The sequence below is a fragment of the Capsicum annuum genome, chromosome 10 (genome assembly GCF_002878395.1).
Source record: "Capsicum annuum cultivar UCD-10X-F1 chromosome 10, UCD10Xv1.1, whole genome shotgun sequence".
In the NCBI taxonomy this organism is placed as follows: Eukaryota; Viridiplantae; Streptophyta; class Magnoliopsida; order Solanales; family Solanaceae; genus Capsicum; species Capsicum annuum.
This window is the reverse complement of record NC_061120.1, coordinates 213,383,824-213,411,315: the sequence shown is the minus strand read 5'-3', so window position 1 is coordinate 213,411,315 and position 27,492 is coordinate 213,383,824. Positions and strand designations below refer to the sequence as shown.

Sequence of the window (27,492 nt, the reverse complement as noted above, 5' to 3'; positions counted from 1 at the left end):
TTTAAATCCTCTTTATTAAATATATATAATTAAAAAGTCAAAAAATTTGGATGTCATGAAGATAATTTTTTTTTTAAAGATATATATATATTATATGTTACAACAGATATATTATCTGATGCAACAGTTGAACTATTTGTTGCAACGGATGATATATCTATTGTATTAGATAATTTATCTGATGCAACAAATATATAATCTGTTGTGCAACTCAGTATAAAAAATAAACGGTTGCTGGAAATAACTAATTATTTTAATAATTATAAAGCTAAGCTTCAAGCTGAAAAGTCATGACCTATCATAATATTGATTAATTTAATTAAGTCATAACTTTTTATAGTAATCAAGAATGTCATTAATAAATGGAGGTGAACAGTTGTGCCTTTAAATCTATTTTATTAATTTATATAATTAAAAAGTCAGAAAATTTGGATGTCAAGAAGATAATATATTTTTTAAAAAAATTATATATATTATATGTTGCAACAGATATATTATCTGATGTAACAGGTTATCTATTTATTGTAAATCATGATATATTTGTTGTAACGGATGATTTATCTGATGCAACAGATATATTATCTGTTGTCCAAGTCAGTGTAAAAAAATGGTTCCTAGAAAGAACTAATTATTAATAATAATAAAGCTGAAAAATCATGATCTATCATAATATTGATTAATTTAATTAAGTCATAACTTTTTACAGTAATAAAAAATGTCATTAATAAATGGAGGTGAACAGTTGTGCCTTTAAATCTGCTTTATTAATTTATATAATTAAAAAGTCAAAAAATTTGGATGTCATGAAGGTAATATATTTTTTTAAAAAAATATATTTATTATATGTTGCAACATGTTATCTATTTGTTGCAAATCATGATATATCTGTTGTAACAGATGATTTATCTGATGCAACAGATATATTATCTGTTGTCCAAAATAGTGTAAAAAAAAATGGTTCCTAGAAAGAACTAATTATTAATAATAATAAAGCTAAAAAGTCATGACTTATCATAATATTGATTAATTTAATTAAGTCATAACTTTTTACAGTAATAAAAAATGTCATTAATAAATGGAGGTGAACATTTGCGATTTTTTGCCAAACTCATTCAAGTTCAATCCTCTATAAATAGGTCCCTCCTTACTCAATCGTTCGTTCTACTACACACTATTTATTCCTTGCTTTTGTTACACCTTCAACTACTTTCTCTTCAAGGACTTGATAGCTTTTTCCTGTCTCTGGTAAGTTTTTTTCTTGATTTTTGTCTAAATATACGTTGTATTACATTACATTGCATTCGAATTCTTTCTTTTCTTTACTTTTGTGTTTACGTGTGTGTTTTGTCAACTTATGCGTTTTTTAGATATGGCTGATCCTGTGTGGGATGTCGCTATTTTACGAAACGCCATGAGGGAACTGCAGAAGCAGGTTCATGACCTGCATTGGGAGTTGGCCACCGTCAGAGTAAGGATGCTGCTGGAGATCCGCAGGCTGTGGAGGGCGCTGTTGCTGCCCTTTGAAGATTGGTCGGTTGGCCATACAAATAATAATGATGTTAATAATGATGAAAATAATAATTAAGCTTTTTTTTCTGTTATCTATGTATTTTTTCTATTTGTTTTATAAAAAATTATGTTTGATGCACTTGAATTTTTATTTCTTATTTAATTTTCGTGCTGTCTATTTCTATTTCTTAACGAATGACATGTCTACAATTAAGGAATAATTTGATTCCAGTATCAATAGCAAGAACATATGAGTTATCTGTTAGGTTTTGTGTGTGACAAGAGCTATATTTTATTGTTCGAAACATATTAGTAATCTGATGAAACAGATTATTTATCTGTTGAAGCAAATTACTAATCTGGTGCAACAGAATACCCATCTATTCGATTCATAATCATATTATGGGCACTTAGAACCCTTAAACATGAATCCAACATGAGTCTACTGTTACAACAAAACATTTATCTGGTGCCGCAGGTAATGGATTTGTTTAAATAGATTGCTCTTGTATTGCATTTATGTTCGTGTGCAAACTATTATTGAAAAAATAACACACTATCAGTTACTCAGATTCAACTATAAAGCATAATCTAACTTACCAAAATCTCCTCTCAAGTAAATTCCAAAGTTGAAAGTGATTTACGAAATAAAATTTGACATAAGAATTTGGTCAAAGAGCAGCAGTTGGGGTAACAATAACAACAACAACAATGGTCAACAAGAAGAATATGAAGTTGATAATGAAGTATAAAATGATGATAATGAATCAGAAGATTATGGATAGAGCAGCAGCAACAATGAACAACAAATATCGTGAAGAGAGTGAAAATAACAGTGGATGAGGAGAGAGAAAAAGACGCCTTTTTTCCTTCGTTCCACGTTATATATCAACTAACATTTGAATCAAAGTGTAAATTTAAAAACTTGTGGGTTATTTTAAAAATTTTCAAACTTTCTTAAACCATAATGAAGTAGTTGTCACCTCTACTAAATTATTAAGACTTGTGTCACCTACACCTCATTTTAAAACTCTTGTCACCTGTGGCCCAAACCCCCATGTTTCTTAATACTTTGTATATTTATATATGTGTGTATATTGTATATACATGGTATAAACTTTATATATAACATACTTTGTATATTTCTATTATAAGTATAATATTTTATATATTTATGGGTATAAATATAATACTTTATATATTTATGGGTATAAATATAAATTAGCAGTAAAATAATATCTTAAATAAGAGAGAAAATTAAATAAGAGATAAAAATAATGATGAGAGAGAAAAAGAGATATATTAATTAGGATAGTATTACGTTTGAAATTATAATTATCTTATTCTTTAAAACTGCTATAGACGTAATATTGAAAAAGTAATGTTATAAGGAGAGTTTTATGTAAAAATTTAAAAGATTGGGGTTATATGTAATAATAAAAAAAGTTGAAATTGGAGTTGAAAAATTGTGAAAACATCAAAAATCTATTTTTCCTTTTCAGAAAAAAAATTTAAAATTATTTTTCGAATTTTCATGACCAAACACCACAATTTCTAATTCCAATTTTTTTTTTTCGAAAAAAAGAAAAAAAATTTCATGACCAAACAAGCCCTTATTACTTTGAACACAAATATAAGTTGGTATGTATAAAACTTTAGTAAAACTACAATAGATATGATATAAATATATAACTTAGAGTCAACTCTACACAAAACCTTCAACTCCACAAAAATAGGTATATAATCTACATACATTTTATTTTTTCTAAGCTTCATTTATAAAATTACATTAAATATATTTTGGTTACTATTGTTCAACCTATAACCTCAAAATATGATAAATTCAATTGTAATAATCCTAAAAATTTGACTCATAAAATTTGAATTCTAAATCCGCTTCTGCGAGCTTCGATATATATACCCAATATTGAATAAGAAAACTAGAAAAGTAAAGTTCTTCCTCCGTTTAAAAATATTTGTCCACAATTGACTTGACACACACCTTAAAAACTATCTCCTCTGTTTCTTTTACTTGTCACTATTCCTAATTAAATTCTATTCTTTTACTTGTCACTATTCCTAATTAAATTCTACTTTTGCTTGATATTTTTTGACCTATCAAAAGAAGATAACTTTTTTTTTAATTTTATCTTTAGCATTAATAATTTTTTCTCCAAATTAATTTTAAGATATAATGTAAACATAGGAGTATTATAATAAAATAGTCATATTAATTATTTTTATTAATGAATGTGTCAAATTAATATGCATGTAACAAGTAAAAACGAACGAAAAAGTTATATTATTCTTTAAATATAATAACTTTTTAACTTTGAAAAATATTATGATTTATTGTATGTAATATCAAACATAAAATAAATAAAAATAATCTAAATAATATATTATTAAATATATCAAAAATAAAAAAATATACGAGTAAAAATAGACAAAGGAGAATAAGCAAAGCAATTGATGCGGCGTGGCTTAAACACACAAAAAGAGATAGAAATGGAAGGCAGCTAAAGCTAAGCATAACCTACTTTCGTCATAAACAAATTATCTTTCGAGATAATTTATTTTGAATTATTATTCCATCATTAATATTGGACAAAAATGACATTATATTCTCGATAACTAATTTAAAAATAAATTATTCTATAATTTTATCTCAATTAAATATAAAATAAATTTATCTTTAAAATTAATTATCTCTTATATCTCGTACCAAATGACCCGATTAATATTGAGGATGACCCACTGGGTGCGTGGCCCCATTTTACAGGCTGCCTTGACCTTAACTCACCTAAACAACCAAATGAAACCTCTTAGCTTCTTCCTCTTCTTAAGGAGCCAAAGCAAACCCAACTACTTTAACTTAACTCCACTTTACTTTACTCTCTAACTAGTAACTATGACCTCCTACTTTAAATATCTATGACCTCACCTTTTCATTTGTTCCATTCTATTACTTATTTATTTTTTTAGATGAGAATTCCATTCTATTTCTATCTTTCCACATGTCCTCGCCCTTTTACCATCCATCCCCTTTTTAAACTTTTAAGCAAAACCTTTTATACCCTTCTCAAATTACCCACCAAATTTCCTTCTAGTAGTCTCTTAAATTAATCTTTAATATTTGATTGATTATAATGGAATTATCCATACAATCTTTAGCGTAATTTCTTCGGGGGAGTATGAAGAGAGCATAATCTACACAGATGTTATTCGTACTTATTAAAAGTAGAGAGATAATTTTCAAAAGATCAACCATTTCAATATCACATATATTATAAAATTTAATTCAAATCCATTAATGTAATCTAGTAAAAAGAAGCTATTAGTGCAATCTAACTCGTAAGTCAACTGTCAAGAGTAAATTTGCCCTTACTTGGGGAATATAAGCTAGAAGGGATCAAATGAAATCATTCTACTATCTTAATAGAAAAAATGACATTGCAATGGTTTTTTATATGCTATTTTTAAATATTTTATGTTGAAAATAAAAGTCTCTTATTAAAAAAGTATAAACTTAAAAATCAATTTGTGAAAGACAACCATACTAATAGACCCTATATAAGCTCACCAACAACTTTCATTAGTGTATTAAGCTTTACTATACTAACTCTAAATTAAGGAATTAGATCAAGTGCTTTTGTAACAATATTAGTATATGACACAGATCAAATAGTATTAGGACATGAAATTAGGTAGTAGTATATATATTATATCATCGCACCAACAAATAAAACTGAACTTTCCAGTTAGCTAGCATTTCTATGTGCATAAAAACTTGAAGTCAAAGTTCTACGAATCTAACTATCCAAACAAGAAAAATAGCGGCGGACCCAGAATTTAAGGATTATGAGTACTTAAAAACTTAAAAAAAAAAAAAAAAAAAAAAACCATCTCAGCAAGATTCGAATCCGGGATGTCTCTTTAGTGGAAAAGCTTAAGATCAACTTAAATGTCAGTGCACCCACCGAACTTTTGTTTTAGTGGGTGCATTTATATGTTTTATACCTATTTTCATATATTTTTAATGTAATTATACCTATTTCGTGTCGATTTTATTGGGTGCCGAAGCACTTTGAAAATATATGTAGGTCCGTCCCCGAAGAAAAGGAATAAAATAAAAGTGTCTCCACTTGGCATAACTGATAAAATTACCATCATGTGATTAAATGTCACAAATTAAAATCGTGAAAACTAGAAATGCGGCATAAAATTACATCTAATAGATTCTTATTAACCTATGCTTCTTAAGACATAGTATAATAAACACTTGTGATCCGACACCTTTTTTAATATTCCACGTAATCAAAACTTTATTACACCAAACTATTTTTTTATCTTCACTTGAAGCCAAAGTCTGCAATACAACATAAAATTGTATACAATAGATTTTTATATATGATGCGATACTTCCATCGATACAACACATAACACAATAAACACTTATGGTCTAACTCTATTATACATAACGAAAATTTTATTACACCAAATTTCTTTTCTTGTCTTGACTTGAAGCCAAAGTCTGCAATTCCAAATACTACTTCACACACGAGTGACAGAACATAGAGAAAAATAGAAATATTAGAAAATAACCCTTGACCCTCCTTTCCATTCAGTACTTTATTATTTCCACCAAACAACTACTACTATACACTTCCCATTTTCCCCCTTCTTTACTCACAACAAAGCCAAAAGGCTTACATTACAATACCCACAAATTCACTCAACCAAACATAACACGTTCTTCTCTACCGACAGTCTTTCAAGAACTAGAGAGAGAAAACTAATACGTCTAGAGAGAGAGAGAGAGAGAGAGAAACTTTGAGAGTCTTTTCGCCATGGATTTTCAGATCTATGGCATTACCAATCTCTTCTTGTTAAGCATTGTGTTGTTCTGCTGTGTTTGCTCCACTGCATTTGTTCAAGAAAATGCAAATTCGAAACCCCAAGTTGCAGCAGTAAACTCCAACTCCATTCTTGTTGCCCTTTTGGATTCTCATTATACTGAGTTATCTGAGCTTGTTGAGAAAGCACTTCTTCTTCAGACACTTGAAGAAGCTGTTTCTAAGCACAACATTACCATTTTTGCTCCTAAAAATGAAGCACTGGAACGTGATTTGGATCCTGAATTCAAGCGTTTCTTGCTTGAGCCTGGGAATTTGAAGTCATTACAGAATCTTCTTTTGTTTCATATGATTCCAACTCGCATTGTCTCCAGTCATTGGCCAGCGCGTGTGCATTCAACGTTGTACTCCGGAGATGAAAACGTTGTCAGAATTTCAGGGAAGAACAAAGACTTGATGGTGAGCTCGGCCAAGGTTATCAAGGAGGATGATATTGTGAAACCTGATGGTGTCATTCATGGGATTGAGAGGGTTTTGATACCCAAATCAGTCCAACAAGATTTCAATGTTAGAAGGAGTCTCAGGTCAATCTCTGCTGTGTTACCTGAAGGAGCACCAGAGGTTGACCCAAGAACTCACAGGTTGAAAAAACCTGCACCAGTACCCGCCGGCGCACCACCTGTGCTGCCGGTGTACGATGCGTTGGCACCGGGGCCATCACTGGCCCCGGCACCAGCTCCTGGTCCAGGCGGACCTCACCATCATTTCGATGGTGAGAGTCAAGTAAAAGATTTTATTCAGACGCTCCTGCATTATGGTGGTTACAATGAATTAGCTGATATTCTTGTGAATCTCACATCATTAGCAACAGAAATGGGGAGATTAGTATCAGAAGGGTATGTTTTAACTGTTCTGGCGCCCAATGACGAGGCTATGGCTAAGCTGACTACTGATCAGCTCAGCGAGCCGGGGGCGCCAGAACAGATAATGTACTACCATTTGATACCGGAGTATCAAACGGAAGAAAGTATGTATAATTCAGTGAGGAGATTTGGGAAAGTAAAGTATGATACTTTAAGGTTACCACATAAAGTTGTGGCTGAAGAAGCTGATGGTTCAGTGAAATTTGGGCAAGGTGAAGTTTCAGCTTATCTGTTTGATCCTGATATTTACACTGATGGAAGAATCTCTGTACAAGGGATTGATGGTGTTCTGTTTCCTATTGAGGAAATTAAGGTTGCTCCTGTAGCTGCCACTGTTGCTAAGGTTGTTGCAAAGCCAAGAAGAGGTATAAAAATTCTGAACTTTTTGAGTCTTGTTTGATTTGGGGTTTTGATATATTAGTGTGATTTTTGTCTCTTGAATTCAATTTGTTCGATTAGTTATCTATTATCAAATTGTTATGTGAGTTCCATGATGGAGTTTTTCTAGTTTGACAAAGTATTGAGTTCTTCATTCTGGAAAACATAGCTGAAAATGATCATGAAAATTGTGGAATTCGAACGGAACCTTAGAGTAATTAACCAGTAAAGTCGTTGTCATGCGACCACAAGGCCACCGGTTCAAGGGGTGAAAATAGCCTTTGCAGAATATTCTGCAGGTTAAGTTTGTGTCCATTCAGGACCTTCCCCAGACTACGCACACAACGGGAGCTTTAATGCACTGGGCCGCTGTTAAGAGTGGAGTCTGATGGTTTGGTAAAAAGGGACGTGGCATTAGGCCTTTCATGAGGCTACCTTTTTCCAGCTTTTGTTTTCTGGTGAATGCTTGCACTTAGAACCTAAGCTACGTATCTAATTAACTTTTGCACATGATTGAACATGTCAATATGTCATCTTTTATTAAACTTCCTTAATGTTGTGGTAGTCTCATTTCCTTTGCAAAGTTCTAAAAATTAGGCTGTATATGTGGGTTAAGATTTCATTGTCAATCATTTTTCTATTGATTAATTAGTTTCATAATAACTTTTGGTTACAATAAGCCATAGGTGGTTGACATGGCAAGTAAATGTACACATTATTTAAACACTTCCAAATAGTTTAGAAGATATTAGGTATATAGAATCTGTCGGTGAGCCATAAAAGAAATTAAACTTTAGTTATGATCATTTGATGGAGTTAGTTTTAACTTTAGTTTGAGAACTTTAGCAGTTGAATTATGAGAAAGGGCATTCTTGATTAGGAGTCTGGTTAGGTAATTAATTAAACTTAATTTCAAGACTGAAATGATTATGATTGATTGAACCCTTGATCAATAAGCCAAAATAGTTATGATTATCATGTTGAACCCTTAATCACCAAGCTAACTCTTTACTTAGGGTGTTGTCAAGTGAGTTTTTCCCTTTACCTTAGTCTCGATGGACATAATTATCAGTACCTGTTTTAAGGATCGCGGGTGCGTAAGTTGGTTCAGACATTACTGTTTCATAAAACCAAATCTATGGTGTGACATCTAAAATTCCATATGAAACATAGCTGTATACTCAATGATTATTCTTAACTTCAATGTACAGACATCAAGACCAGCCTGTTTGTTGACTTAAACATAGCCCTACCTGCTCTTTTATTTTATCTTAAACTTGCATTATCACCTGTCATCAATTGTTTTCTCTTGTTTTAACATAAACTTTTTAATATGTTGACATTATTAACATTCACTTCTTTCCATCAATTTTCAGCCTTCTTTTTTTCTTATTTAAATAATAAAGTTTCTATCTTTTTTCAATTCTTGATTATCTTCTTTTCTTAACCAACAACCTCATCCTTAACCAGAGATCTTGAACCGGTCTCGAGTTCAAGTCCCTTTGGGTACGTAGTCGCTTTTATTATGTACTGCCGTGAATTTAGATTTAGTTGGACCCCAATGAGTATGCCCCCCGTCCCCCCGCTGCGCCCGCCTTCCACACAGACAACCCACCCCCACCCAACACACACACACAAGAAGCAATTATATTCCATATGAGTTGTCTAACATTTTTTGCCACCACTCTTTTTTGTGTGTTGCAGGAAAGTTGATGGAAGTAGTATGTGGAACAAGAATGGGGTCATTTGCTTTTGCTAGTTGTCATTAAAATTTGTATACTTGAGGAACTTATGAAGATAAAGAAATGAAAGAAAGAATGGTGAGTGTCTCAAAATATGTATTATGGATAAAATGGAGACCATAAATAAAATATAAAAAAAATAAAAATTCTCACAAATCTTTTTCTGAATAAATGGCAGTTATTAGGGAGGGCTTTGTGATCATATCATAAAGGAGAAAAATGCTTGGATTGAAGTAGAAAAAAAAGACTCAAAAGCAAGAGAAGGGAGAAAATATCTTTTGTTTTTATTTTGTTATAAATACTGTAATTACCTATCAATTTTTTCATTTGTATTTAAGTTTGTTTTTCTTGTGTTTGTATCCAAGAAAAAAAAAAACTTGTACCCCAAAAAAGGAAAAAAAAAGAATAATTCTGCAAGAGCATAGCATCTTTTTTGTACTCTTTATTTGTCACGGATGGTGTGCTTATTTTTGTCACTTTTTTTTTTTTGGTACCATATGGTAGCTTGTGAATTAACTATACCTTTTAACTTTTCTTTTAATATGATATAATATAATTAATGTGCTTTTTTGTTGGTGTGTGTGGGTTCTAAACTTCACTTGCCTTTCCCAAAGGCAATATGTAAAGAGAGATTTAAAAAAAGTTTTTATATTCATGTGTAATAAATCGAATTACCTTCATTTATTATTGTAGGTCTTTTTGAGAAAAAAGAAGAATTGGGATGGAAAATGAAGGACAGAATTACAAGGTGGGGATCGAATTTTCACCATCATTAAAATTTTAATAAATATTAAAGTTTTGGTACTTTTGATAGCATAGAATATGAATTTACTATACTTTTTACAATTTTTGCGTACGATAAAGAACTCATAGTTTGGTCCTTTTCCTATTGTCGCGTGTAACGGAAGTTTTAGTACGTCATATTATCTTTTTGTTATTTTTTTACATTGTAATATAGTGAATGTGCTTTGTAGTTTAGTGTGTGGGTTCTAAACTTCACTTGCCTTTCTTAAAGCACAATATGTGAATAGAAAAATATTTTATTTTAAAAATGAAGAGTCCTTTTAAGTGATGGTGTTGAGGGGAAGTAGTGAAGATCCTTTCTTCACTTAAGCAAAAGACACATTCGATTGTTTGTACCAAGCAAATGAATATAAAAAAGACCATCAAAGATCGTAGAACGATAAATACTTATTTATTATTCTTAATCAAAGGTTGCGAATTGAAACCATTTGTGTGAAGTTGTCTTTAGTAGGAAATACTTTGCTCTCAAAGTAGAATTGTTCCGAAGCAAATTCAAATAAATCACGTGCCCGAAATGATAAAGATGTAGTACATCGAATGAATGGTCAGTGGCGGAGCTAGACTTTTGATTAAAGGTGTTCATATTTTTTCTTGGGCAAAGAACTATTTAAAAAAACAAAGAAAATAAAGCACTGCTTTATCTATCAAGGTTCGAACCAGGGTTGTTGATGCAGAAATGCACACTCTTGACTACTGAACTATGCTTCTTTGGCTTGTCAAGGGTGTGCAACAACATTTATATTACCATAAATATCTATATTTAACCTATATAATCGAAAAAAATTTCCGACGAAAGATGATTATCTGACCACCCTTCGTTGGCTGTGGCTCCGCCACTGTGAATGGTGATGTTCTTTCTTCAGCCAGAGCTTAGTGTTTTGAGTCTCGACTGTAAAAAGAGTCTTGATAGAAGCGTTTTTCTCAAATGTGTTTTATGCGATGCGAATTCAAAATAATTGAACTCCATTGCAAATATAGTACATCGAATGACAATATTATTATTATTATTATTATTATTTTCAAAAAAAAACTTTATAAAAAAAGAGGTAGGAATGAGAACAAAGTGAATGGTTGGAATACAATATAGTAAAATACTAAAACAAGCGGCCGGCATTTGTTTGTTGGGAAATCCATTTTAATTTTATATACTATATATTTGTCTTTTTATGATGATTATTGCCATTGATATGAAACAATTTAATTGTGAAGAATAAAAATTTAATTTATATATATTGACAATCCTTTGAAGTAAATAAGAATTTCAAAATTTCTTATAATTTCAACATGTTCAAAAATATATATTTTTTTTATTCGTCCGGCAATCTACATATCAAAGAAAAAGGCAATATCCTATATATAGAAAGAAATCATAATAGAAGATATTTTGACTAAACAATTATCTATTTTTCTCATAGACAAAATTTAGATATTGAGGGTCTAAATAACAAAGTTCTGATCTACACAAAAAATGCAACGATTTGAATACTATTTCAGAAAGGGACAATCGATAAGAGTAGTGAAATAATAGTTAATGTAAAGATAATCAATTAAAAGAAACAATAATCATCTTTTTAATCCTTCATGCTACCAACAGATGAACTACATATCGTAACACTAATTTAGTAATTTGCATATTTGGATGCAGGGTTTAAAGCATATCATTCCCTTCTCTTTTTTTTTTTTTTTTAATCTCTCATTCATTGAAAAATAAATTTTCCACTATCAATAACCTCTAATTACGCATGTTAATTACTTTGTTTTTATAATTAACAAAAAATAATCTTATTACCCATAATTCAATTATACAATTGTTTTTTTCAAATTGTTATTATATAGGGTGAAGTAGCTACTAGCCTACTATCGCCAAGTTGTATTCCAGTGCTAAAAAAATAACAGTATATATAATATTAAAATTAATTTTTACGTATACGTATACATATAGTAAATCTTAAACTCTTAAACTCTCTTTCTTAACCACAAGGGTTGGTGTGGTGGTTCAGCACTTCACTGCTTAAGCAAGAGGTTGGGGGTTCAATCCCCACATCTGGTGAACGGAAAAAATTCTGTGGCCAGTTTTCTACCGCTTAATATGCTGACAGTAGGAACGGGGATTAATGTTACGGCTGACGGTTGTGGGATACTTGGAAACAAAAAAAAAAAAATTTAAACTCTTGAAACTTCTTCATGTATATTTATTGCTTTATATTTTAAATTTTTTTAATAAAAATTTTGACGTTGACTAGGGGAAATTGAACACCCACACATTCACTACACTCATTTTTATTTTCATTTTTAATTATTGGAATCATAAGAAGTAGACGAGAAAAACAAGTCAAAAAAAGAACCAAATATTTTACTATAATTTTCATGTGCCTTTGGAACGTTCCACGGATCTTACAGCAGCAAATTATTAATTTTGTATCATAAATATATCACACTTTCTTCCCATATATTTGTTGGGGGAAAGAATAAAAATGTCCACTCGCTAAAATTAATTCCAACTAAATAGTCACTGTAATTTAATTCTCTCTAATCAGCTGCTAAATTAATTTCATTTTATAGTCATTGATTATTTTGCATGTCAGTTACTTCATATTTTTTTCTATTTTTTTTTAAATGCCAGTTCATTTTATTTTTTTAATTTTGCTGTTTTCTTTTATGTTCCATTTTTTTTAATTTGATGTTTCATTCTATTATTAAAAAATCGCTGCTCTTTTGTGTTTTTTTCACTGTTTTTATACTTTTTTTTGTAACTTTTTTATTTTTTTTTAAAAATCTATTCCTTTTTTGAAATTAACATAACTATAATTGTTATACGTTGGAACATGCATTATGTATATTTATGAAATGATGACATTGACTATCAAAAAAGTAATGTGAAATTACTATAAGAAATTTTATTTGATCAAAACAAATACATAGCATTTTGAGGAGCAGATAATGCAACTCAAACACAAAATGAAAAAAAACCTAATTCCAACTTTTTTAAATAGTTCAACTGCAGTTTTCCGAATCCAAAAATCAAACCCCGAAATTATTGCAAGTCCAAAAGAGGAACTATAAATAAAACAAGTCAAACATAAAAAAAAAAATAGATATACACATTCTATACAATTTTTAACTACAATTATTATTTAGATACATATTTTATACGACTCTATATAGTTTCTACATGCATTCTAAAAATGTATCAATCTAGTATAAGAGAGTATCAATTGGGTATATGGACACTGCAAGTGTATCAATGTAGTATAAGAATGTATTAATGTGGTATAAAATAGTATCAATTGGGTATTGGAACTGCATATACTTGCATGAAATTTCCTTTCTCTTTTATGAAAAGTGTATCAATTTAGTATAAAAGTGTATCAATATGGTATAAAAGTATATCGATAGAGTATAGAGACTTCATATGTCCAATTGGGCCAAATGGCTAAAAAAGGAATTAAATTTAGCCAAGAAGTTACATTTGTCCACCTTTTTAAATTATATCCATTTTTTTAAAAAATAGTTACCCATGTCCTTTTCCCATATTTTTATAAATAGACATTAAAATCTTATAGAAAAAGAAATACGAGAGAGAGAAGAGATCCACCTTTGTAGACATTATTTCAAGTTTCTTTTAGCAACTACTTCAAGTGTAATTTTAGATTATTTTTTGGGGAAAGGGCAAAGATCGCAATTCATTTTAAAATAATTTCACCATAATAGCCATTCAAAACTAATTACCTATAATTAGCCATTAAAGTAATTCCTATTTTTAGCCATTTCAATGTAGGCTTCGTCTCCTCCTCTTTTTTTTTTTTTTTTTTCTATTGTTTCATTTTAAAAAAATATTATCCATTTTCTTATAAAAAACGAATTCAGCTTTTCTATTTTTTTATTTCACTACTGTATTTTTTTTAACAAAAAAATGTATCAAAATGGTATAAATATTGTATCAATTTGTTATAGGGACTGTATATGTATATGAGTTCCCTCTCTTTTGAAAAAGTATATTAATGTGGTATAATCGTTGTATCAATTTAGTATAGGAATTGTGTATGCATGCATAAGTTCCGTCACTTTTGAAAAAGTGTATATGTAGGAAAGTGTCAAAGTAGCCCAAAGGCTATTAAATGACATTAAACGCTGTATCAATTTGGTATAAGGATTGTATATGCATGCATAGGTTCCGTCTTCTTTGAAAAAGTGTATCAATATGGTATAAGCGTTGTATCAATTTGGTATAAAAACTGTATATACAGGAAAAGGCTAAAAAAACCCAATGGCTATTACAGGTTATTTTTTAGGCCGACAGGCCACAAAGTGAAACTTATCAAATGCTGGCCCTTTATTTTCAAAATGACCCGTGGATATCCTTTTTCCTTAATTTTTTTAGAGTTGATTTGACTAATATGAACTTCAATTAATTGAAAATTAATTTATACATTAGAAAATAACAGAACAAAGAATAAACGAATCCTGCATTTTGTTCTAATTAGTAATAATTCTACAGTAGTTTGAGTAGCATATTGTTGAATTTATGAAAAAAATCATTACTTCCTCGATTCATCTTTATTTGTTTATTTTTTTATAGTTGAGCTAACAATACTTATTTAGTTTATAAATTGATGGGTAATTTACCTATTTCTATTCATTTTATATTTAATATTAAATATGATTTATTATATAATATATTTTTTAAAGTATTAGATTTATTATATTAAAAAAGTAATACAATAAAATTATCATGTGCCAATAGAAAAGTGGATAAGTAAAGACCTACGATTACCTGTATGATTTATCTTTTTTTTTTTGGACTCAATTATGTCTACCACTTTATCCTGATTCAACAAAAACATATTTTGTATTGTATCATGGGGTTCCTGTGACAATTTTTAAGACTTTCCAGCAATATAATGCAAATGTCTCAGTAATGATATAAAAGTAATTTTATATATATATATATGTGATGAGTCCGATAAAAATTTCTTACTTGACCTTCGCTTCGAGTTTGAAATTTCTCTCTAATTGTATAATTCTTCATAATCGACTTAAAATTTCTTTGGTCAAGTGAACCTGGTCTTCCTCAATATGCTTATGATATGGGTCTGAGATAATCACCTGAACCATATCCATATCAAATACATCTAATACTGTTGTATTTTCAGAAACCATCAAAACTCCTTCATTAGATGTATTTAACACTGTTTGTAAGTTGTGACATACGACTCTTCTTTCAACAACGCATTCAGATGAACTTGCAAAGTTGCTCCCTGTAACTTTCTCCAAAATGCTTACATATAAAGAAAGACATTTCATGTCTTGTACCTCTTTTTCTGCAAAATAAACACCTTTAAACCCATATCATTATGTATTTGTATTTGTCCTGCATTGCCAGTGATTTGATATTCCACTAGAATACATTTGCTTGTTACGTCCACATTTAAGTAAGATGCCAAAATAACATTCAGCTCAACGAATGATGTTATTGTGCTCAACAATATAACATCAATGATGTATTATTCATAGTTTTTTTCATACGTCCACCTTCTAGAGTGCTTTACGAGAACTGGTATGCTTCCCATTTCTAACTGAATTAACCCAAATTAAACAAATATACATATTTCAGTTAAAAAACTTAAACTATGTTACACAGCTAAAAACTACAATAAAAAACATATTTATACAACATTTCTTAAACTTAACATACAAACACAGCAGAATTCTCCGTTCAACATTAAATATAATCAAATTCAAAACCACCAGAATCGAACACAACCAAAACATATATAAAAGAACTTTCCAGTTATAAAGATATACTCTCAAATTCCGTCAAGCAAAACTTCAAAAAAAAAAATTCATCAGCTTGAAAAAATTGAATTCTGTCAGTTTTTTGTTCTATCTATTCATATCAGTTAATAACAGCATTAAGAAATACATTTACAAAACATTTGTTACACTTAACTTAGAACCAGAGTAAATTATTCCAGCCTAAATACAGTGACAAAGTATCTGTTCAACGCTAAATACAATCAAATACATAAATTCCTTAATCGAACATAACTACAACATATATAAAAGATCTATTCATATATACAGTTGTACTCTCTAATTTCGACAAGCAAAGATAGAAAAAAAAAACAGAATTTGATCAACTTGAAAAATTGAATTCGATCATTTTTTGTTCTAGTTGTTCAAATTAGTATTGCATTAACTTTAACTCGAAAATGTTTTAGAAAATACTCATAAACGATCAATAGAAAGCAACACTGAGGATCAATAGAAAAAACTTCACCAAAGCAGCACAATTAGATCAATAGAAAAAACGATCAAAATAACAAAAAACGATTCGAAAAAATTTATAATCACAAAAAAATGATTTCATACCTTCAACAACAGTTAAGGATGAATTTACAACCAATAGTTGAATTCCGAAATATTATCCAGAAGAAGGTAATGTTGATTGTTTTATTAATAGAAACTGATTGTTCAAACTGATATTGAGCAGCAAAAACATACACTTCAATTTGATTGTTCAATTAGAGCAAAATAGACGATTCAACTTAATTTTAATTGAATTTTTTTTCGGAAGAAACACGTTTCTGAAATTGTTTTTTGAATCTGAATAGAGTTGTTAGCAAATAACGAAAAAGGCGTGATTAATGAGGATTTAATGGGATTGTAATCTTCACAGTTAATTTAAGGTAATTTTATCATATTTAAATCTGTTAATTATGGGCAGTAAAAAATATTTGTATTTGTATTTTTAAAGCAACAATTTGCAAAAATACAAAATTTAACTTGCTATAATATGTAATTATGAAAGTGTTGCTATGAATTTTATAATTAAGATGCTAAGTATGCTATTTTTGAATTTTTGCCCTAATTTTTTATGGGCTATATCTGTATAAATTTTGCAATATGGCCTTTTTCATAAATCAACCAATAGTCTTGGGATGTAACCCATACCCAACTTATGCTTGGGCCTATACTTGTAATTTTCAGAGAAATTGTTGGTCATTTGCATCCTTTTTCCTATTTTTTCGTATTATAATATTTCATAATTTATATTTTTACGTGACTTTATAAGTTTCTAAGAAACTTATGTATACTAGATATCAGTTCGATTGCTATTAAAATAATATAACATGTGATTCCACAAATGGGGAGTGAGAAAAGTAAAGTATATGCGCAGATTTTATCTCTATCTTGGGGATAGAGTGACTCCTGGGCGGACCTACACATAAATTTTGAGTGCTCCGACATCCACTAAACTCGACGCGGAATAGGTATAATTATATAAAAAATATATGAAAATGGGTATAAATTATATAAAAGCACCCACTAAATAAGAAGTTGATTACGTGAACTGATATTTAGGTTGATCTTAAGGCTCTACATTGGTAGGTGTGGTCGGATTCAAACCTAGCTAGTTGAGGTGATTTTTTATTTTTTGCTGTAGTAAGCACCCACTCTACCTAAATCCTAGATCCGTCACTGAAGAGACTTACGATAACATAATCAGTCTAATCCTACAAATAGGTGTGAGAAGGATAAAGTATATACAAATTTTTGAGAAATAAAAAAATTATTTTCGATAGACATAAGTTTGATTGCTAAAGTGCGAAATTAAATATCAATCCATTTGAAATGCAAAACATGTAACTTTATGAAAATTGACATGGTATGGTAATTATATGCACTAATTGGCATAAATAGTTTATTCTTTGGCATATAGATTCCAGTAACTTAAATTCAATATTGATTTAAAGGGCTAACAACAACTATCGAAAGTTTGGGGCTTAACTACATAAAATTTTAACAATATATATAATTATTAAAAATTTTAATTTTGAATCTATCGAGATACATAATTAGCTCCCGATACATTTAACAAAAATATATTTTTTCCTTTGTAAAGATAATAATTATCTCCTGATACATTTTTTTGATTTTGAATCTGTAGAGATACATAATATATTCAACGAAGATATATTTTTTCCTTTGTAAAAATATATAATTAGCTTTCAATAAATCTTTTTTCATTTTAAGTTTATCGAGATACATAATCAGCTCGTGTTATATCTAACAAAGATACGTAATTAATTAATTAAAATTTTTGTTATTACTTTTTAAGATAAGTTAAATTATAGATTTATGTTATTTTTCCATTGGCGCACGATTAAGTGTCAATATCACTATAAAAATATGCGTACTTGCTCCCACACACAACAATAATTATTACTGCCGCTCAATCACCTTACTATAATTAAAAATAGTTTAATAGTTAATTTTTTTTAATTTTAATAAAATAAAAAAAAAATAATTTACAAACACACAAATTATCTTAATAAAATAAGAAAAACAATAATATACAATCATATAAATATCTAAGAACTGTTTTAGATCATAAATTTAAATTTTTTTTATTTTTTTTAAATTTTTTATCAAATTAAATGATGTCACATAAATTAATAAGGAATAAGTATTTTATGGAGTATAAGAAAAGTTGGGGTCGGAATGTCTAGTTTGTTCCACAAATGACAAACCAATTTTGACGTATTCAGAATTTTCATAATGTCATGTCTTTCTGGTACTTGGTCTTTATCACTAGCCTGCTGGCAGCCCCTGCTGACCCCTTACACCACACAAAATCGAATTCAGGATTTTAATTTGATGAGTTTAATTTTTAAGATTTTTACTAAACGTGTTTTTCACATATAAATTTATACTCCATGTCAACATAGTTATTAAAGTTTGTGACCCGAATTTTGTTGATTCGGCTCTGAAAAGTTCGCAGTGTGATCCATGTTTGTGATTTTTCATTCGCTCTTGCGGTATAGACCTGTATGTTTTTGGGCCTACGACTTATTTGTATGCACGTATTATATAAGTGCTTTTAGCGGACATGAAATTGAGACTATATCTACACATTGTACTCCTCTCTATTGTAGTGAATTCCTCTGCCTCTGCCCGTGGTTTTTCCCGCAAGAATTTTCTTTAAAATCTGTGTTCTTATTTTTTCTTTTATCTGTGGTTTGCTTATTCTTTTCGATTAATAACAGTAACAATACATGAAATGCAAAATATCCAGAAAAAAAGATCGCCTGGTGCAACTCAAATTTACTTCAGAATGACATTTTCAGAAGAATAATCAGATCCAATTATATATGTTGATCCAAGCACAGAAACAATAACATTCCCAGTGTATTTCCACATAGTAGGGCCTGGGAGGGTAGAGTGTACGCAGACCATACCACTATCTCAAGTGAAGTAGAGAGGCTATTTTCGAAAGACCCCCGGCTCAGGACCGATAACAGTATAACCAACACAAAATATAAATGCATATAAACTAATACAGTATACAAAATAAACTAACACTGCTAGCTAATACGGGAAACAATACAACCACAAAATAATAGTATAAACTAAAATGTATACGGAAGCAGTGGTGGAGCTAAACTTTTTATTAACGCAGTTCAAATATAAAGAAGACACACGAAGAAGCCAGGGGGACTTAACATCTGTTATAAATATGTAAAAATATAATTTTAACGTTAGGATATACAATGTAATTTTCCGTTGAAGCCCTTTGCATACAAAATCCAGGAGGAAAAAATAGTAAAACCAGATGAAAAAGTTGAAAATGATACATAGGAAAAAGAAACAGATGCCATGTTGAATATGACTATGAACAATGAAGAAGTTTTAACAGATAAAAAAACACAAACTAACACAACACAATTTTTCCGGAATGTATCACAATGGTACTGAAATATTCGAAAAGAATGAAGAAGCTGAGGGTAACCACCATGTACAACTTTGTAACTGCAACATACACACACCATATTCACAACTCAACGAAGCACAAAAACGCGTCCAAAGAAGAAAAAATGCCTATAAAATAAATAAATACAGTATCAGAAGACAATTTCAGCAAGTTCATTAACCTTCAACGCCAACTGGATTTGACAGATGTGCCACATTGTCTTCTAGACAATTCATTTCAGACTCGGGTTGAATTTCGTTGTGTTCTGTTGTCTCTGTACAAGTTTTCTCATCCGTGAACTTTGCTTCAGCAAGCCTTGGTTTTGCTTCAGTAGGCTTCCCTTGAGTGATCGAGGTTTTCGGAGATTGAGTGTTTGTCTTTGAATTCTTAACCGGCTTACCTCTTGAAGCGACAGTATCTTTATTGGCTACGGGTGACTTACGCTGTTCCTTGATCACTTTTGGACTGAAACATGACCCTCCACTTTCTGCACTATTAGTCGTGAACGTGGAGTTCTTAGTTCTTCCAAGCTTAGGAGATATGGCACGCGTTGTTGGTATCTACACAATTTAGCAAAAACATGAATTGCATAAGAATGAAAAGGGTATCAATCGACACCTAAGTGCAAGTTACTGAAGGATGAAAACCAAAAAAACAGAAGCTAATTTAGTAACACGAAACGCTTTTGCAGCCTTCTTTTTACAAGATTCATTTACGCGTCTTGATAAGATAATAGCAGAGTTTACTTTTTTGTTTAGTCAATCTAAAGTAACACCAGACAATAGTAACTACGAACATAAACAAAAGGATCGGTTTCTTTAATCTACCATTGCAGCAAGTGAACCTTCAGAAAGTACCTTCTTAGAACCATCTCAGATCATTAAATAATATATGATTATATAATTGTATCTTAAATCAAAGTACCATAAACAGACAACCAGTATGCTTCTTTACATACTGAAGAAGGTGTAACAACAGCTTCTAGTCTCTAGATATGGCAATTTAACGCGTCAACAGTTAATCCGTTTTGTTCGCTGTCCAAGTCCAGCACTCTTTCAAAACCTACTATTCTACCAGTTCATGTACTACTCTTCTCCACAAGGTGTTATGTTTCAAGTAACCGTTGGTGTTATACACTCATATCACGGGCATATCATGTTGTGAAACAACAATGTTTTGAGATTCACACTTGATGACTCGAAGCATTTTGTAACAAACAAAAAATTCATTGACTCTTTTTCTCTAGCACAGTAGTACAGACTTACTATAACTATAAAAGGAAGTTAAGTGACAAACTTGTCACGTTAGGGAAACACGATTAAGCGGTGCTAGAGGTGCTAAAATATATCTCATGAAGCACCAAAATCAAAACTTTACCTTCTTCAGTTCAACTTTAGGAGGGGGCTCCTTGTAGAAGCAAGGCATCGGTGTAGCTTTAAATGTCAAGCTCTTCCTAAATTGCTTTACTTCCGCCTCTTGCTTTTCCTGAATCAAATCTAGATTAGTTCGGAATAGTTCTTACAAACTACGTTGCTCAAACTCTTTAGGAATATCGACCGGTGCATATCGAATCATCCAAAGGTAGTGCACTTCTGGAGAATCTGATACATGTGCGGCAACATTGTGGAGAGTCCAAGCAACATAGCTTACAAATTCAGCAATGAAAATCAGTATTGTCTGAACAAACCTTAGATTTTGCTAGCAAGTTACACTTTTCCTCTTCCCGGGCCTGTATCCTTTCTTCCACCTTTGCCAAGAACTGATGAATAAGGAAACTGAGCTGTAATGTCTTGCGCTACGCTAATATGTACGTGAAGTTCATAGGAATCATAGGTCAGAACACAAACCTCCTTTCGCTTTTCAGCACGTTCTTCCAACCTGAAGGAAAATCCAGCACTGGTACGAGTTGCATTGCTGATTATGAAAATAAAAGAAGTTAGAATACTGACCTAATTGAGGACCATGAAGAAACTGGACCAACAGAAACAAGAAAGTAATAACAAGTCAACAACTCAGGCTAGGATAAGAGCAGTACGAGGAAGTAGCAGAACGAGCATCCTCATCATCTTTAAGAGGTGATGTAGCTTTAGTAGGTGTTGTGTCTCCATCGTTAAATCTACAAATTCAAGCATTTAGCGCAACTATCAGACAATCATTGGCAAGATACATAACGCGACAGTAAACAGCTAAAGAATACAACCGAAAAGTTTTAAATGCAAGTAGCAAAATTCACTTACCCTTCAGAAGTAGCTTTCTTTGCAATTTTACCGGCTGAAACAGACTTCCCAGACTTAATGCAGAAACAGAAAAAGGAAATTTGTGAGATATTGCATCCATAAAACTCAAAGAAGGGAAAGGCAAAAGATCACAAGCGAATCAGTTTACCAGCGATTGACGAAGACTTGGGATAGATCCTGTAGTTGTCTTTCTATTTGTTGTACCACCTCCATTTGGACTTGAAGACTTCAACACTCCAGCAGATGCACCCTTTGTAGCCGGATTTAAACGAGAAGCTGATGAGAGTACTGTTCCATTCGAATGTGAAGCCTCATGTGGCACTCCATTTGGTATCCAAGGTTTAAAATCCAATTTCTTTGTACAAGCATCAATGCTCTTCTTCGTCGTGTCTGCATTGGCACCTCTTAAGGGGAATGAAAGACTTTTCGCCATACTTCCCTTTTTCGAATGAGTCAATGCAGACGAGCCTGTTGAACTTACTTGATCCTTAGCCATTTTGTTGTTCTTTTTAGTACCACCAACTGATACCTTATGTTGACTTGATGTTTTGCTTTTCGGAACATCCTCAGACAATTCAGTTTTGGCTACAGATGAATTTGGTGTCTCATCAGCCTTCTTCTCATTCTTTAAATTCACATTTTCTTCCTCGGCCACAACGATCTTTTCCACCTCTACTGGAACCCCATTTTCAGACTCCATATACTAACAATCTCTAAAGCAAAACAAAGATCATTACTCAAGAAATTTTGTTTGTTTCAGTCAGTAATTGGTAGACAAATTACACTAGTAAAGAAACAAAATCCCATGTTTGGTTAGTCAAAATTTTCTGTAGTAAACAAGTCTCATAAGTGATATTCAATTCCGTGGTAATTGTCTCTCTCCCAACCCCACCCTTCCCCCGCCCGACCCCATTCTAACCCCACCCCTCGTCCCCCTCCGTCCACACGCACCTCTTCTCCACTCTCATCATATTTCCGTAGATTGTACCTAAATGTTCTTCGGATAATATTTTCTCACATTCACTAAAATCAGAAAATAAGAAAATCACTATCTCTCCAAAAATATTTTCTAGGAAAACATTTGACTTCGTACCAAACACACCCTCATTTTTCACCTTGACCATACACACACACACATCTATTCAATTTACAAGATCATGAACAACTAAAAATGGACAAAATTAGGGAGGAACAAGATATAAATCAGCACCAACCTTTTCAAATTCCAAAATCCACAGTACAATTTTCATTTATTGATCTCAGACAACAATTAGACACAAGACTATTGACACTACTACTGCTTCAGGATATAATTCACGAACAACAACATACACAGTGTAATCCCACAAGTGAGGTGTTCCAAAGGTAGAACTACACATACCTTACCTCTAACCTTAGAAGATAGAGAGGTTGTTTCACAACTAAGCAAAGCAAGGGATCCAAGATTTAGACTTTATGAATTATTCGAGTTCGAGATTTTATGACACCCCATAATTCATTTACACAACAAGTATTCTGAACCAAAAGCTACTGAATTCGAACGAACAAATAACTAACACAGTAGGTCCATCTACTGCTACTTCATATTAGCATAATCAAAACCAACCCCTTCAAATTCAAGAAACATAAGATCCAACAAAATTCAATACAAAAAAAAATAACTACTAGTACTGTTTTGAATATCCAACATGGCAAATATTTCAAGAAAATGTGAAGGGGTACCTTTCTTTTTTTTCTTCTGTAGTGTTGTAGATGATTGGTGGCAAAGTCTGCTAAGAGAAATGGTACAGCAAATTATGTCTGTTTGGAATAGAAAATGCTATTATTATGGAATGAAAAACTGTGTTAGAAATACAAGAAACAGATAGGAGAGAGAAAAGAGGAGGGTGGAATTATGAGTTTACTATATTGGTAAAAGAATGGGAAATGACCAAATTGACCCTTGTTCCACTTTTGGGGTGGGGTTGCGGGGGGGAAGCATATGGAAGAAAAGTTATTATTCCCTCCAACTTGATATAAGTATTTGAATCAAAACAAAATTTAATTTTCTTTTAAAGAAATTTATGATCTAAAATAAATTTTGAATATTTGTTTAACGATATAATCACCTCATTGGAAGTGAAGTCATGTTACGAGCCACGTGTATTCACCTCAATGGAAGTGAAGTCATGTTACGAGCCACGTGTATTCAGTAGCTTTTATTTTCTTCTATATTAAAAGTTTAATACACATATATAATTGTTAACTCTAAATTTAGTTACTCTTACTCCATTTTTATAGTACTAGTACTATTAACTTATGATCACATTAAAAAAGTATAAACTTTAAATTCTGAATCGATATTTGTCTTATATATAATCAATTTCTTATTTGTAATATTGGCCCATTAAATGGGGTATTTAAAAGTGCATTCCAAGAATATTATTATTTCACAATAAAATTTAGTGAAATCCACTCTCGAGTCTTGAGTAACAAGATATAAAAAAAATAATCATTTATTTAGTAATATTTTTTTTTAAAAAAAATAGTTGGTCCTTATTGATTCATTTATTTAGTAGTACTTTTCTCGTTTTAAAATAGTTGGTCCTTGTTGACTTGACAATAAGCTCCTTAATAAAAAATTTATTAATTAGTGATTTATTTTTTTATCAAATTATCTTATTAATTAGGCTTTAAAAATATAAATTTAAATATATACACTTTCTTTAGTCATTTAATGATAATGGTATAATTAGAAGAACATAATAATATTCTATTGATTTCATATAAGGGATAACTAAATATTTTTTTAAAAAAGTAGTAACTTTTATTATTTCCATAAATAGATCATACGTACATTGTTGTGCATTTCAAAATTTTTGTCCCAAAAGATATATAGCATGTGGAGAACACGTCGATGATAATTTACAAGCCTAATATTCAAAGATGAACATCAACAACTTTAAAATAACAAAAAAAAAATAAAAAAAATTCCTTCATGAATATTCTTTGAATGATATTTATGGACAATAGACTAATTGGTAGACATGGTCAATAGGGTATTCCAATTATTTAATATCAACTACCTAGTTAAAGTTTAAAATAAAATTTGTACCATATATAGAAAGTAATTAAATTGTGGCTATGGTTGTTATTTAATTTTTTGCCAATTCAATAACATGCATTCAATAATCAAAATTAATTTTTATCAACTTATTTTTATTTTTCTTATTTTGGCAGTTGCATCTGTCATGAAAATTTCTATTAGAAACAAAATATTATTGCCTGTCAATGACAACCTTATCTGCTAAAGAAAAAAAGGTTTAAGAAAAATGCACTTTTTTTGTTTGTTTGGAAAAAATGGAGCAAAAATGTGTACAATTTAGCATTATTGTATCAATAATTTGTCTTCTTGGAATTTCATAATATTAAATTAAAACATGATAAATTTGAACCATATTCTATGTATTAATCAGTTAATGGCCCATGTTTTTCCTTTTGTTTTTTGTTTCTCATATAATAAAGCATGTAACAATTTAAAAGTTTTTGACTAAAATAAATTCATTATTCTTGATTTTAAATATGATGATACTAAGGTATTAGGTCACCCGATTAGTTCAACTATATTCATTCAGTTATGTATTTGAATAATTTTAATACAGATTATATAAGTATTTTTTCTTAGTGAACATGCATGCCAACCTCATTACATGTTTAGCACATCTTTCATTATTTTTTTGGTTATTTACCTCTGTAAGAAAATAAAATTATCTGGTAAATATTTAATATCACCATTGTTGGTGATAGGTGGTTAAAACTTACATGTACCCGGTGTATACATCAAATTAATATTTTTTACCACAGTTAAGCAATTAAATCAAGTAAAATACATGTTAATTAATCATAATTAAGTAACATGAACTCTAAATTTAAACACATGGCATGCATGTATTGACTTGGTGTATACACCGAATGCGTGTAAGTTTTAACCGTGATAGATTTTGGTATAGAGACATTAACGTGTATATTAATAATAATAGTAAGCTAAAACGTGTAGGATAGTATATTGTAAAGATGCTCCAATTAGCATCAAAGATTAATTTAATGAATGGTTTTATATTCTTAATCACATATCTCGATCTTTCGATTCCAAACCCTAAGGACAAAATAGCTTTGATAAAAATAGTTTGATACTTAAAGTAAAATTTTGTGATAAAAATTTAAATTAATCAAATTCAAATAAAATAATATACGAGTGAAAAAGTCAAAAGTAAAATAATGTTAATCCATTTTTTATGATAATTAGGAGTCTATTTTAGATAAATATTTTTAAAATTATTTCGAAAAATAACACATTTGATTTTATGAGGAAAGTGAACAATACGTTTGTCTTTAAAATCTTGCTAGAAGAAGTCAACAATGACGATAACAACAATCAGTAACATAATCAACATCAAGGAGCGGAGCTACCCTTAGGGTAGTGGATTCATCCGAACCCTCTTCAGCGTAAACTATACTATTTGTATGTAGTTAATATTATTTTTTACATATATATAGTAGATGTTGAATCAACCTCCTTACCTTAGTTTGTATGTTTACTTTTGAATTTCCTTAATGAAAATCCTCACTCAGTCACTGATCAGTATGATCCTACAAGCTGAGATTTGGGCAGTGGCAGAGCCAGGATTTTAATTTAGAAGGTTCAGAAGTAAGTATACGAACCAATCGAAGGGGTTCAACCTCTGCTATATATGAATAAATAACATATACATCCATGTAAAAATAGTACTATAATTTTCCGTCGAAGGGGTTTGGATAAACCCCTGAAACACATGTAGCTTTGTCCCTGAATTTGGACAGATAAATACATGCAGATGTTATCTCTACCTGATGCAAATTCAAAAGGTTATTATTTTTTATAGATTTTCAAGTCGAGATAAAAAAAAAAAAAAAAAAAAAAAAAAAAAAATGAAGGAGGGGCATTTTAGTCAAAAGGAGGAGAAATCCAATGATTGAAGAACCTGAGGAAAACGAACTGTAGGAGAACGTGGGGAGTTCCATGTATTATGAAACACTACAACAACGGGCTGTCGCAGACGTGGCATGACAAACCAACGTGGCTGGGTCCCACTTTCTTACTCATTCTGGGACCCACACTTAACCATAGAATTTTTGTTCTTATCTTAACAAAAGTAAATTTATATTAGTATATACATTTATTACAAAGTTAAATCTCTTTGTAATGCTTTTCAATATAACAGTGTGATTTTTTAGAGAATCAACAACAATATGTTTAGTGTTAACCTCATA

General features: G+C 30.6%; 2 protein-coding genes across 4 annotated transcripts; one reads left to right on the top strand and one right to left on the bottom strand.

Annotated features, from left to right (window-relative positions):
- Window positions 1-5,949: 5,949 nt before the first annotated feature.
- Window positions 5,950-9,846, top strand: LOC107854553 (fasciclin-like arabinogalactan protein 15). The gene is made up of 3 exons (XM_016699563.2): window positions 5,950-7,653; window positions 9,371-9,486; window positions 9,587-9,846. Exons 1-2 carry the CDS (start codon window positions 6,360-6,362, stop codon window positions 9,433-9,435), a joined length of 1,359 nt encoding a protein of 452 aa, XP_016555049.1. The 5' UTR covers window positions 5,950-6,359; the 3' UTR covers window positions 9,436-9,486; window positions 9,587-9,846.
- Window positions 9,847-19,851: 10,005 nt separating this feature from the next.
- On the bottom strand, window positions 19,852-24,103 carry LOC107854539 (protein WVD2-like 4). Of its 3 annotated transcripts, none has more exons than XM_016699544.2 (8): window positions 23,926-24,103; window positions 22,352-22,906; window positions 22,204-22,256; window positions 22,002-22,082; window positions 21,814-21,880; window positions 21,654-21,725; window positions 21,344-21,451; window positions 19,852-20,526 (listed from the first exon to the last, which is right to left on the bottom strand). In XM_016699544.2, exons 2-8 carry the CDS (start codon window positions 22,901-22,903, stop codon window positions 20,143-20,145), a joined length of 1,317 nt encoding a protein of 438 aa, XP_016555030.2. In that variant the 5' UTR covers window positions 22,904-22,906; window positions 23,926-24,103; the 3' UTR covers window positions 19,852-20,142. The 3 variants fall into 3 exon arrangements, with proteins under 3 accessions (XP_016555030.2, XP_016555029.2, XP_016555031.2); XM_016699543.2 differs by having other exon boundaries at window positions 22,352-22,916; window positions 23,926-24,083; XM_016699545.2 differs by having other exon boundaries at window positions 21,654-21,713; window positions 22,352-22,916; window positions 23,926-24,083.
- Window positions 24,104-27,492: the final 3,389 nt, after the last annotated feature.

What these genes read in the sequence shown, in the direction of transcription:
- LOC107854553 (XM_016699563.2), top strand. Translation starts at nt 6,360, where the DNA reads ATGGATTTTCAGATCTATGGCATTACCAATCTCTTCTTGTTAAGCATT. An exon ending in TGTTGCAAAGCCAAGAAGAG is followed by an intron (nt 7,654 to 9,370) that starts GTATAAAAATTC and finishes TGTGTGTTGCAG; the next exon opens with GAAAGTTGATGGAAGTAGTA.
- LOC107854539 (XM_016699544.2), bottom strand. Translation starts at nt 22,903, where the DNA reads ATGGAGTCTGAAAATGGGGTTCCAGTAGAGGTGGAAAAGATCGTTGTG. An exon ending in AAGAAAGCTACTTCTGAAGG is followed by an intron (nt 22,083 to 22,203) that starts GTAAGTGAATTT and finishes TTGAATTTGTAG; the next exon opens with ATTTAACGATGGAGACACAA. An exon ending in GTGCTGAAAAGCGAAAGGAG is followed by an intron (nt 21,726 to 21,813) that starts GTTTGTGTTCTG and finishes CTTATTCATCAG; the next exon opens with TTCTTGGCAAAGGTGGAAGA.